Source organism: Pelophylax lessonae (assembly GCF_965119305.1).
Source record: "Pelophylax lessonae genome assembly, chromosome: 3".
NCBI lineage: Eukaryota > Metazoa > Chordata > Amphibia > Anura > Ranidae > Pelophylax > Pelophylax lessonae.
In genome coordinates, this window is record NC_138770.1 from 414,221,874 (window position 1) to 414,236,481 (window position 14,608).

Genomic DNA, 14,608 nt, shown 5'->3' on the forward strand with positions numbered 1-14,608 from the left:
AAGCGACGTAGGTCTACGTCGCTAGCCTGTGAGGCTCTGGGGAGCGCGCGCGCGCCGCCGAATGCGCGCTCCTGCTCGGTCAAGGACCCTCCCCCGCGCGTGTGCCCAGCGGACCCGATGTCCGCTGGGCACTCACGATCGTCCGTGACAGCGGGAGAAAGGCAGGCGGCTGATGTAAACAAGCCGCCTGTCATTCTCCCCTGTGTAAGAATAGTGATCATACGGTTCTACTATGTAGGACCATTGATCACTGTCCCTACACCTCAAGCCACAGCCAATCACAGTTAGAAACACGTCCCTAGGACACACACAACCCCTCCCTCTCAAAAAAAGTTAACCCCTTCACTGCCAGTGTCATTTTACAGTAACAGTGCATATGTATAGCACTGATTACTGTAGTAATGTCACTGGTAACCCCAAAAGTGTCAAAAATGTCAGTCAAGGGTCCGATATGTCCGCCCCAATGTCGCAGACCCGCAAAAAAAATCGCAGATCACCGCCATTACGCGTTAAAAAAAACCCCAACAAAAATGACAAAAATCTTTCCCTTAGTTAGTAAACGCAATAACTTTTGCGCAAACCAATCAAAATACGTTTTTTGCGATTTTTTTTTACCAAAAATATGTAGCAGAAAACAAATTGGCCTAAAATGTTAAAAAAATAGATTTTTACATTTTTTGGGGGGGAATTTCATATAAAAAAATGTGAACATTTTTGTTACTTTTGCAAAATTTACGCTCTTTTTTTGTTTATAGCGCATGATCAAAAAATCGCACATGTGGTCAAATACCACCAAAAGAAAGCTCTGTTTGTGGGAAAAAAAGGACGTCAGATTCGTTTAGGTACAGCATCACACGACCGTGCAATTGTCCGTTAAAGTCACGCAGTGCCGAATAGCAAAAAAGCCCCTGGTCAGGAAGGGGGTAAAATCTTCCGGGGCTTAAGTGGTTAAAATAACTCATGCTGCTCTAAGGCCAGGCATTAGTGCACTGCCTCAATAAGGGTAGCAATGATACTCTTACATTTTGGTGAGATCTCAGAAGAAGGCATCTCATCCTGATTAAATTCCTTCAAATCAGGGGTGGTGTCTTCCTTGTTTACCTTCTCCTCAGACAATGCAGCAGTCTCAAGAGCAAATTCAGAGACCAACCCAGGAGGAGAGACTAAAGGGGCTTGCTTATAACCCCTGTGATCTACAGCCTCCAATAGGACCAAGATTCTGTCCATAAAATCAGATAAGGAGGCTGAAAACACCTCTCTAGAAGGAAAGTGCACCCAAAAGAGTAGTGGAGTTTCTGGAGGATAACAGAGAATCAGACTAGGGGCAGTGATCAGAACAGAGAGGACTGGGGCCCTTTAGACTGAGATGGTAAACCCCAGGTTTCTAATGAAAGTAATCTGGTAGCTGTAGAGATGATTATTTTATGAATATGGTTTCAGAAAATATATAATGTTCAGAGGTTTTACTATGCTCCAGATCTAAAATTATTATCTTTTAATGTGTGCAAAAAATGCAAAATGGATCATCAGAAAAAGGTTTATTAATGTTCTGTGGAACACAAGAGAAATATTTATAGTACTGTAGGCAAGGGGCTACCGATTGCCATGTTATATTTTAGGTTCTCAAGGTTACACCATCAGGTAGCAGCAGTATAGGGACCAATATAAGCCTGAAGCTGTGAACTTTCTCAGCAACAAACCTACAGTTCCAGTCCGGCTGCAATGCCATTGTTCTTCTCCTCCCTTCTGGCTGTTGCTCCCAAGATGCCTGCATCTTCTGCTTACCCATTAGCCCAGCCCTGGTGTCTAGTATTCTGGAAAGATTTAACATTAGGACAACTGTTTTATATCTGCTAATATCTTGGAACTAGAAAAGTGAAGATTTTCATACATATTTGTTTTAGAAAACCTTTTATTATGAAAATATTTGTGTGCATAAATAGGGTTTTTATGCATAAACATGTTCTCTTGAAAGTGGTCCATTAAATTATGCCAGGAATTTGGCAAACTATCAAACTGAGCAGCAGCTTTTCTATGAAAAAAAATCATAACCATTTTTCTTTCACTGAAAACATACGTTACCGCTGATTTAAACGTACACATACAATGCCTTGAAACAATATTCATACTCCTTGGAAATTTCCCACATTTTGCCATGTTACAACCAAAAACGTAAATTTATTTTATTGGGATTTTACGTGATAGACCAACACAAAATTGCACATGATTGTGAAGTGAAAGGAAAATTATACATTTTTTTTTTACAAATAAATATCTGAAAAGTGTGGCGTGCATTTGTATTCAGCCCCCTTTACTCTGATGCCCCTAACTATAATCTCGTGGAACCAATTGCCTTTAGAAGTCACCTAATTAGTAAGTAGAGTCCACCTGCCTGTAATTTAATCTCAGTATAATTCAAGCTGTCCTGCGAAGCCCTCAGATGTTTGTTAGAGAACCTTAGTGAACAAACAGCATCATGAAGGCCAAGGAACACACCAGATAGGTCAGGGATAAAGTTGTGAAGAAGTTTAAAGCAGGGTTAGGTTATAAAAAAAAATATCCCAAGCTTTGAACATCTCATGGAGCACTGTTCAATCCATCATCGGAAAATGGATAGAGTGTGGTCCAATTGTAAACCTACCAAGACATGGCGGTCCACCTAAACTGACAGGCCGGGTAAGGAGAGTATTAATCAGAAAAGCAGCCAAAAGGCCCATGGTAACTCTGGAGGAGCTGCAGAGATCCACAGCTCAAATGTCTTGACTCTGGGGACCTAAATACAAATGCACATCACACTTTTCAGATTTGTATTTGTAAAAAATGTTGAACACTATTCATCATTTTCCTTCCACTTCACAATTATGTGCCACTGTGTGTTGGTCGATCACATAAAAATCCCAATAAAATACATTTACGTTTTTGGTTGTAACATGACAAAATATGGAACACTTTAAGGGGTATGAATAATTTTTTAAGGTACTGTATAGTCTAGTTTTGCTTTAAAATTTTTCCAGTCTCCCGCATACTCAGTAACTGCCAATGATTCAATGAAATTGCGATTGGAGATTGCATTTTTTTTTTAAATGCACTGCTGGAGTTTTAGCTGATATATACCTGTGATCTTGATGTGCCAATCCCTACTTTTTTCCTTAATTCAAAATAAAAAAACATGTCATGGAGATGTGACATCACTACGCCTTGACCTGCTGGTGTGTCTCGCGGCCAGATTATCTTTCACCACTATACATGATCGTTTAACTGGAAAATGCAATAATCTTTTGATTTTTAAATAAATAGTCTAAACATATACCGCCACCTTCTTTTTTGTGCTTAAATCATATGCCAATGCCCGAGAGAAAGAGAGGGCCAATCTGTGGTTTTCAGTGAGTCCAGGTATGAATGTTTAAAGATTGAGACGTTGACCATCATGCAAGGATATGTTAAAACCAGCGTTTGTTGTGAGAATGAGATTGGCTACTTTAGGTAACATCTTAACCCTATTACTATTGTGATCTCTTATAATCTGGAGATAATAATTGTATGGTAAGAGGCTAATACTTCTTCCAGCCCTGGTGGAGCACCGGAGCACTTTATGGAATGTGATCACTCAGCACTGGGAGCAGTGCACTTTAAACCATTTTTCTGAATTTAATAAATACTGACTTTTTTTTTGTATTTAATTACTTGATATATATTTACACATATTTAGTTGCATCATTTGCATGATTAATTATTGTGTTTGCACATATTAATTTGATTGACATAATTAAAGTGGGAGTAAACTCCCATACATGAATTTTACTTATAGGTACTGTAAATATCTCCTAAACGATCACCATTTAGGGGATATTTACTGTTCATGCAGCCAGGAACATTACCGGCGCATGCGCTCTGGAGGAATGGCCACCCTGGCCATTTCTTCGGAGTCTGTGCTGTAAGAGGCGGCTCCCACACACATGCACGGAAGTGACGTAATCGCGGCTCCGGCAACTCAAACAGCCGGAGCCTGCGAACTCAGAAGGAAGAAGGGTGAAGATGGAAGCCATGTCAGGAGTGACAGCTCGCCGCTAGAAGGGCCTCATTCTAAGGTAAATTTCATATAATGTGCTAGTTTACTACCGCTTTAATAAAACACTTGTTTCATTGAAACAAAAAATGTCAAAATGTCCTGCCAAGTGCCCATGCCACTCAGCAACACTGCAGCAGTCAGTGCAATAAAACTGCCCACCGGATGACAAGCCAAAATATGCAGCTGAGCAGTAAATGCTATGTCATATGACCCGGCGCCTGTGGTTCTTCTTAAGTCCTGCCCATCACTCTATGTATTCCTTTGAATAGCTGTAGCTGGAAACCTAGATATTCCAATAATCTGCAGCCACTCAGAGTGGTCTGCTGCAAGGTATTCTCATCTGCACATCCAGTGGTCACCTGGGGATAGGGATTAATGTTTGTCCTTCGACACAATTTATCTGTATCCAGGGTCAGGCATTTGTCCCTAACAGTAAAATATTTGCAGTATACTTGCCGCACCATAGGCATTTTGGACATATGAATGCAACCCGTGACTAGATTATAACCAACTTTACTGAACAGGTGTAAAGGGCTCCATCTTATGAAAGGGAGTGTGTGTTCAAGGACACGTACCTGCACTCACATGGAAAAAAAAAATCTGTGGCCCTGTTGTAGAGCAATGGCTTCTTTATATCTTTGGAAAGAATGCCTTCACCTCAGTGTTTTCAGTGTTGAAGGCTCATAAAACAACTATGCGTCTGCTGACTCATGTATCCCAGATCAATTCTGGCCAAACTCTTGAACTATAAAGATAAGGAGCTTACTCTAAAATATACAAGAGGATATAAAGAGGCACTGCATAATGGTGCTAAAGAATCTTTCTTCCCTGATTTTCTCTGCAGAGGTGCAGAACAACAGAGCCCATTTCCCAAAAGTCAAGAGACGTCACCAATACCTTCAGGTGATGGGAACATTCTCATGGGTAGTTCATTTTCATGCTATTGTACACACTAAGCAGTGGTTCTGACTACCCAACTCCTACTTATCTATGAGCTTGGGGCTAGCCAAGGCAAAGTAGGAGCAAGAACCATATGCAGAGGAAAGGAGAAGAAAGCCAAGACATTTAAACATAACATTTTTCTCTCTTGTCTGGCCACTCTATGCTTGTGGGTAAATTCAATAGGAAAACTCAGAAAAAGCAATTTACTGGCATATGGAACAGTTTAGGGGAACTTTGAATGCAGAGCATGCAGTATGTTTCATCTATTAAATTTGTATAAAAAACTTTAATTATCAGGAATTAAAGAGGACTTCAAAATGAATTGAGGGAAAGTCTTTTTTTGTATGTGCCTAGTGTACCATAATCTCAAATCTGTCTCTTAAAATACTCTCAATCGATGATAAGGTATGGATTGAACAGCCAGACAGGAAAACCCCATTACTGACTTCATTTCTCAACATCCCTGAAGGTACATTCTAATTTATCATATTTGGCAAGGATGGACAAATAAAATAGAAAAAGTTTCACAAAAAAGAATTGTACTGCAGTGGAGAAAAACAAAACAGCACACTAATTAATGAAAAATATAGCGTTTCATATTTGTGGCATGTTTCATGCTTAAGGGGGAGAGAACACTACAGTAATCTAATTTTTCTCAAATTTGCAAGTGTTATGATGTATTCCCATTAGAGTAGGCAGCAGATGGATTACTTTGTTATTGTAATTCAAGATACCTAAGGGTTTGAAAATCTGCCACATTAACATAATCAATTGCTGTAAAGAATAGACAAAGGCTTTCTTTTTTAACATGTAAGAACTATTATCAAAGTTACAAAATACACTAATCAAATGTATTTAAAAATACAATTAGTCTCCACAGATAGCATCAGTGAAACACATAATTTCAGTGGACAACGAATTGATTGACTGTGACAGCCTTGAGAGTTTATGTAAGCATTAATTTGTGGTGAACAACAGACTTGGACCCTATTATCCCGTAAGCATGCAATCAGTAAAAAGTTCAGTGTCATTTACACAATCGTTTGGCAGAGTATTCAATATTTTCCAAGCCTTCTTTGCTCAGGGAAGCTATTTATAAATGTGTGTTCTCTGTGCAAATCGCTAACTGAACTCTCGATGTTGACATTCACACCGGAACATGGTAAAGATATGTGTTCATTGCAAGTAGTGCCATACGGTGCACTTAATCCTATACACTATATATAATGATTTGCATACAGTATACACATTTTTCTAATAATAACCTTTGTGTCCTGTTGTACTGCACATTGCAGTAGGCAGCATGAAATTAGCATTTAAAGTATTCCTAAACCCACAACAGTAATATCAGTCTGTATTTGCAGTAAAGCATGCTCGTTATACTCACTTTGAAACCTAAAGGGTTAATCATCTGCATTGTGTAAAAAGGCAGTTTAATCCTTTCTACTCTGTACCTCCTCTTCTTCTACTGTCCCCAAACCATTTCATGATAGAACAGAGGCTAGGAGACAAGCTGCACATGCTTAGTTTGGTGCTTATTGCTAGACTAGTTTTTTTTCTTCTTAGGAGGGTGCATGTGATCAGCACAAGGCCAATCAGCACTGTCCAGAAAGAGGGTCAGGGGTCCTGCTCATAGGACAGTCAGAGCAGAATGAAAACTCCTCCTACAAGCTTTAACCAGACACTGATAGAAGTCACAAGACTGCTATATACAGTTGTGATCATAAGTTTACATACTCTGGCAGAATTTATGATTTCTTGGCCATTTTTCAGAAAATATGAATGATAACACAAAAACGTTTCTTTCACTCATGGTTAGTGTTTGGCTGAAGCCATTTATTATCAGTCAACTGTGTTTACTCTTTTCAAATCATAATGACAACAGAATAACCCTGATCAAAAGTTTACATACCCTGGTGATTTTGGCCTGATAACATGCATACAAGTTTACACAAAGGGGTTTGAATGACTATTAAAGGTAAACATCCTCACCTGTGTTCTGTTTGCTTGTAATTAATGTGTTTGTTTAAAAGGTCAATGAGTTTCTGGACTCCTGACAGACCCTTGCATTTTTCATCCAGTCCTGTACTGATGTTTCTGGATTCTGAGTCATGGGGAAAGCAAAAGAATTGTCAAGGGATCTGCGAGAAAAGGTAGTTGAACTGTATAACACAGGAAAGGGATATCAAAAGATATCCAAGGAATTGAGAATGCCAATCAGCAGTGTTCAAACTCTAATCAAGAAGTGGACAATAAGGGGTTCTGTTGAAACCAAACCATGGCCAGGTAGACCAACTAAAATTTCAGCCACAACTACCAGGAAAATTGTTTGGGATGCAAATAAAACTTGAAAATAACGTCAGGTGAAATACAGGACTCTCTGAAAACATGTGGTGTGTCTGTTTCAAGATGGAACTTAAGGAGCCACTTGAAGAAAGATGGGCTGCATGGTTGAGTCGCCAGAAGAAAGCCAATATTACGCAAATGCCACAAAGTATGCCGCTTACAATATGCCAAACAGCACAGAGACAAGCCTCAAACCTTCTGGCACAAAGTCATTTGGAGTGATGAGACCAAAATTGAGTTTTTTGGCCACAACCATAAACACTACATTTGGAGAGTCAACAAGGCCTATGATGAAAGGTACACCATTCCTACTATGAAACACAGAGGTGGATTGCTGATGTTTTGGGGATGTGTGAGCTACAAAGGCACAGGAAAGTTGGTCAGAATTGATGGCAAGATGAATGCAGTATGTTATCAAAAAATACTGGAGGAAAATTTGCATTCATCAGCCCGGAAGCTGCGCATGGGACGCACTTGGACATTCCAACATGAAAATGATCCAAAACACAGGGCCAAGTCGACCTGTCATTGGCTACAGCAGAATAAAGTGAAGGTTCTGGAGTGGCCATCACATTCTCCTGACCTCAGGATCATTGAGCCACTCTGGGGGGGATCTCAAACGTGCAGTTCATGCAAGACAGCACAAGAATTTACAGGAACTGGAGGCTTTTTGCCAGAAAGAATGGGCAGCTTTACCATCTGAGAAGATAAAGAGCCTCATTCACAAATACCACAAAAGACTTCAAGCTGTCATTGATGTTAAAGAGGGAAATACACGGTATTAAAAACTGGGGTATGTAAACTGTTGATCAGGGTAATTTGGGTAGTTTCTGTTGTCATGATTTAAAAATAGTAAACACAGTTGATTGATAATAATTGGCTTCAGTCAAACACAAACTATAAGTAAAAGAAAAGTTTTTGTGTTATCATTCATATTCTCTAAAAAATGGCCAAGAAATCATAAATTCTGCCATTTATGTAAACTTATGAGCGCAACTGTACTGCCGATGAGAAAAGGTATTTAGCAGTTAATATGTACTAAAATAATTATATTTTCATGGTCTGTGTACTGTAGGAGACCAGATATAGTGAACGCAGGGTCCTTGGTTTGGTAACACCTTAATTTTGTTCAAAAAGATGCCTTTAAAAATCAAGTACAAGACTGAAGGTTTCTTCACACTGCCTGCATGATACATGTTCCAGCAGTCTGTTTTTCCCATCAATGAGCTGTGGTAAGGCTGTGGTGTGATGCACGTTTCAGCGCATCACACCGTTTACTTTATTTAAATTGCACAAGGTGACGCTTCATTTATATCTGTGCACAGCTGTGTGGTGCCTAGTGCTGCATTGCGTTCTGATGCTGCATTTTTTCACACTGCACCACACATCACATCAATATTGTGGTATGAGTGAGGCACATAGAAAACCATGTACCATTGCAATGATTGACATCTATCTAGTGCAAAAAGATGATAGTCTCCACATAAAGTGAAGGAACCCTAAAGGCTAAATTTGTATTTTTCTGGAAAATACTTTGGCTGTAGGTCTGTCCAAAGATTCTAGAGTTTAAAAATGTTTAGAAGATCTATACAGTATGTCACAATGCTGACATAGTCAAACTCATTATTTATTGGTTTATGCTATAATAAGAGACAAGCAATACAATACCTTTATGTTCAGAGCAATCAAAAATACAGCTGGCAGGTATTCTACATTGATGGGACACACATTTTTCCAACAGCTCACCATACACTGCAAGAAAGAAAGAAAGAAAAACAAATGAAGTATAACCTTCAAACAACAATAGGGTGTTCAACAAGAGGCTGCAATACAATTGAATATATATATTTATTTTCATTATCGTATTCAATGGTGTAGGCAGAATTTCATCTGGGATTAAAACTGTTGTAATGTGTTTTCTTTTTTTTTTTGTCTGATCACCTTTAGAACACTGGATGAAAATACTATTACTTGGTGCCTCCAGAGGCAGTAAAAGTGCCTTTTTTTCATTGATCATGGGAAAACCACTGATAAAACTGCTTATTATTTTAACCAATTCATCTGATATAGATATACGCACAGTATCTCACAAAGATGAGTACATCCCTCTTATTTTAAATATTTTATTATATCTTTTCATGTGACAACACTGAAGAAATGACACTTTGCTACAATGTAAAGTAGTGAGTGTACAGCTTGTATAACAGTGTAAATTTGCTGTCCCCTCAAAATAACTCAACACACAACGATTAATGTCTAAACCGCTGGCAACAAAAATGAGTACACCCCTAAGAGGAAATGCCCAAATTGGGCCCGATTAGCCATTTTCCGTCCCCAGTGACTTGTTAGTTTTACAAGGTCTCAGGTGTGAATGGGGAGCAGGTGTGTTAAATTTGGTTTTATCACTCTCACTCTCCCATACTGGTCACTGGAAGTTCAACGTGGCACCTCATGGCAAAGAACTCTCTGAGGATCTGAAAAAAATAATTGTTGCTCTACATAAAGATGGCCTAGGCTATAAGAAGATTGCCAAGACCCTGAAACTGAGCTGCAGCATGGTGGCCAAGACCATACAGTGGTTTTCCAGGACAGGTTTCACTCAGAACAGGGTTTGCTATGGTCGACCAAAGAAGTTGAGTGCACATGCTCAGTGTCATATCCAGAGGTTGACTTTGGGAAATAGATGTAGGAGTGCTGCCAGCATTACTGCAGAGGTTGAAGGGTGGGGGGTCAGCCTGTAAGTGCACATACCATACGCCGCACACCACATCAAATTGGTCTGCATGGCTGTCGTCCCAGAAGGAAGCCTCTTCTAAAGATATTGCAAAAGAAATCCCGTAAACAATTTGCTGAAGACAAGCAGACTAAGGACATGGATTACTGAAACCATGTCCTGTGGTCTGATGAGACCAAGATAAACGTATTTGGTTCAGATGGTGTCAGTCGTGTGCGGCGGCAACCAGGTGAGGAGTACAAAGACAAGTGTGTCTTGCCTACAGTCAAGCATGGTGGTGGAAGAGTCATGGTCTAGGGCTGCATGTGTGCTGCCAGCACTGGAGAGCTACAGTTCATTGAGGGAACCATGAATGACAACATGTACTGTGACATACTGAAGCAGAGCATGCTCCCCTCTCTTTGGAGACTGGGCCAGAGGGCAGTATTCTAACATGATAACGATCCCAAACACATCTCCAAGATGAACAATGCCTTGCTAAAGAAGGTCAGAGTAAAGGTGATGGACTGGACAAGCATGTCTCCAGACCTAAACCCTATTGAGCATCTGTGGGGCATCCTCAAACGGAAGGTGGAAGAGTGCAAGGTTTCTAACATCCCCCAGCTCCGTGATGTCATCATGGAGTAGTGTAAGAGGACTCCAGCGGCAACCTGTGAATCTCTGGTAAACTCCATGCCCAAGAGGGTTAGGGCAGTGCTGAAAAATATTGGTGGCCACACAAAATATTGACACTTTGGGCCCAATTTGGACATTTCCAATTAGGGGTGTACTCACTTTTGTTGCCAGAGGTTTAGACATTAATGGCTTTGTGTTTAGTTAATATGAGGGGACAGCAAATTGACACTGTTATCCAATCTGTACACTCACTACTTTACATTGTAGCAAAGTGTCATTTCTTCAGTGTTATCACATGAAAAGATATAATAACATATTTACAAATATGTGAGGGGTGTACTCACTTTTGTGAGATACTGTATATATACTGTATATATTTATTTTCATTATCTTGTTCAATGGTGTAGGCAGAATTTCATATGGGATTAAAACTGTTGTAATCTGCTTTTGTTGTCTGATCACCTTTTGAACACTGGATGACATTACTATCACTTGGTGTCTCAAGAGGCAGCAAAAGTGTCTTCTTTTCATTGATTATGGGAAAACCACTGATAAAACTGCTTATTTACCTGCTTTATTTTATAGAGTGAATGTGAAGGCAACATTCTAAAAAAGCATATTCAGCACAGCTCTCATATATTCATTTTAATTTTCCCATGTTATATCTCTTAAAAACACAGCAAGTCGTGAAAAATACCTGGTGGTTCCACCAGAAATTCAGGTAGCTCCTAACTTCCTTTAGTGGTTCTGACAACATTGCCACTGCAGCACTGCAATAAGCCTTGCCAGCCCAACTTGAATTTACTCCTGATGGACTACATTACTTCATGCTTCACTCCTCATCTCCATAACTCCTTGTTAAGATTCTTCTAATTCGTCTCTCCAGGCACTCGTTCCTCTCTTTTAGCAGCTGCCTGCTGTTTCTCTCCTGTTATTTCAGTTCACTGGTCACAGTGCTGTCATAATGCTACAGGAAGTCAGGCGTCAACTGCCTTTATGGCAGGATCGTTGGATATTTTTCAGAATTTACAGCATTTTAAAGTGACAGAACATGGTGAAATATAAATGTACTAGAAAATTGAGCTTACTATTTATTTTAACATGTTGCCAATGCATACATTTTAAAGTGTGCAAGTGCTGCATTTATGATGGACACAGGGATGTACATAGTGAGTATGAAATTGCACCTACTATAATCTATATTGACAACGTTTATAATAGGTATACCAAGGTCTACACCATATGTTATTCTAAGTAGGTATACCCATTTAGCTAAAAAAAAATAAAAAAATAAATAAAAATTATCCGTCAATAATTTCAGCAAGCAAATGCTAAACAGAATGCATTCATGCAAACTGTTCATGCTTATACCAGACCTAATGAACTGAATGCACAGTTAAACCATTTGACTATAACATTAACCATTCCAATTGGAAAAATGGAGTATTCAATGTGTTTTCAGTAGCACCGATAAAACAATAGCAGCTCAGAGCACAATGCAGATTTCAGAAGACATCTTGAGTAAATGACTTTTTGCAGTGTTCCTACTTTTTTATTCTTATGTTATGCTTTTTTGCATCTAAAAAAACGGATTCACTTTTTTTGATACACTTTCTATTATTTTAGAAAAATATGATTTAACCGGTATATACTGCGGAAGGCTGGCCCTCCTGCGCGAACCGACGTAGGGCTATGTCGGTCGTGCGCCGGCAGCTAGGGGGCGAGCGCGCGCCGGCAGCGGGGACTCCGTTGCATGGGGCAGGCGGCTCTGATTGCCGCCTGACACCCGCGATCGCTCTCCGCTGAGAGAGAAGAACGGTCAGCTGTTGTAAACAGCTGATTGTTCTTCTCTCTGGAATGATCACAGAGCTCCTGTGATCCTTCTATATAGGATCACAGGTCTCTATAGTCATTCCATAAGCCCTGCCCCCATACAGTTAGAATCACTCCTCTAGACTCCCATTTAACCCATTGATCACCCACAGCGTTAACCCCTTCCCTGCCAGTGTCATTATTACAGTAACAGTGCATATTTTTAGCACTGATTACTGTAGTAATGTCACTGGTCCCCCCAAAAGTGTCAAAAATGACAGTTAGGGGTCCAATCTGTCCACCACAATGTTGCAGCCCCGCAAAAAATTGCAAATCGCCGCCATTACTCATTAAAAAAAAAAAACAATAAAAAGGACATAAATCTTTCCCATAGTTAGTAGACGCGATAACTTTTGCGCAAACCAATCAATATCCGCTTATTGTGATTTTTTTTACCAAAAATATGTATCAGAAAACAATTTGGCCTAAAATGTTAAAAAATTTTGGTTTTTACATTTTTTTGGGAATGTTATATAGCAGAATGTGAAAAATTTTGTTTTTTTTTTTCAGAATTGTCACTCTTTTTGTGTTTATAGCAAAAACTAAAAATCACAGAGGTGATCAAATACCACCAAAAGAAAGCTCTAAGGACAATTTTATTTGGGCACAGTGTCACAAGACTGCGCAATTGTCCGTTAAAGTAACGCAGTGTCGAATCGCAAAATGTGGCTTGGTCATTAAGGGGGGAAATCTTCCGGTCCTAAAGTGGTTAGCATTAAAATGGTTGTAAAGACTTCTCTAAGTAGCAGCCCCCCCACAAATACTTACCTGAGCTGGATCTTCCTCTATCAATGTGCATGAGAGCCTGGTGATTTTCCCTCGTTATTGGCTAAAATAATCAAATCCAGTGAGCCAATGAGGAGAGAGAGGGGGCAGGGATGCAGATTCTGCCCCTCTGGTATTGGCCTTTAGTACTGCACAGGGGCATGATGGTTTAAAGGGGGAATATACAAGGGGCTGGCTTAATGTCTTTTGTTTGCCTGTGTCTCAACCCCCAAAAGACAGTACCTACACGTCTAACATATATCATATTTTACAGTAAATATAAAAATTATAATTTTCTGCATCATCTGCTGAGTAACATAGGAATTGTAGATAATCCTAGACAACTGGGACATCCAAAAAGCAGTCCAACTGAGGAATGAACAATAACTGCGAAAAGATCCAAAACAATGTGGATATCATTCTACACTGAGTATCAAGGAATCAAAGCCTGAAGGGAAAGCTATATCAAAAAAGGCCATTCAAAATGGCGAAGCCACAACTAAGTTGGTGGCACTGTGGTAGAATTTGGCACTAAAGATCAGAACAGAAGACAACTAAAAGGAGAAAACTTTACCTAAAAACTATAGCTATGGGCTTCAGTTAACAAATGAAGGAGCAGTGAGTGAAAAATCTACCAAAGTTTAGGGGAAACCAGTACAACACTTAAAAAGGAGAAACTAGATCAAGTAGAAAAATTTAATCAACAGGAGCAAAAGGAAAAAAAAAGGAAAACATGGAAGTATCCAATGTCCTGTAGCAAAACGCATTTGGACAACTGCAGGAATGGCTTAAGTCTAACATGTCTGATTCTTGAATTCAGGGAAGAAGCATAGATAAAACAAGATATGTCCAAATAAAGACCCATTTGGATGCTGCTAGAAGCTCAATAGGCTGTCCCTAATCCTTAACTTCTTAGAAAGGATGAACCACAACCAGATAATTACTTCTTTTAAAAGACGAAAACACGTTAATGGAACTATCTCTGAGCCCTTCATAGGAGGAGGGCAGGGTGATCATCAAGCTCTGGATAAAAGAGGGGTTTGAGCAGGAATTAAAAAGAACAGTGTGTGTCCAAACAACACTCCAAAGAGTTTTAGGGATGTGATGGATACACATTAAATCTGCCCTAGAGATAAAAAAATATGATTATAGAAATCCTTCAGACTGTAAATAAAAGGTCCTGCATGGGAATCCTAGTTAGCACTAGAAAATGTTATCACAAAGGAAAAAAATGAAAACAGGAAAGTATATTTTCTTTGGAACAA

The 14,608-nt window shown here is 39.5% G+C and overlaps 1 protein-coding gene across 2 annotated transcripts in view; it reads right to left on the minus strand.

The window, feature by feature from the left end:
• The window catches only part of TBC1D32 (TBC1 domain family member 32), a 532,407-nt gene that overhangs the window by 96,098 nt on the left and 421,701 nt on the right, over window positions 1-14,608 (minus strand). For both annotated transcript variants that reach the window (XM_082249090.1, XM_082249089.1), the window contains exon 28: window positions 9,026-9,109. In XM_082249090.1, the coding sequence (XP_082105216.1) occupies window positions 9,026-9,109 (84 nt within the window). The remainder of the gene's footprint in view (window positions 1-9,025; window positions 9,110-14,608) is intronic.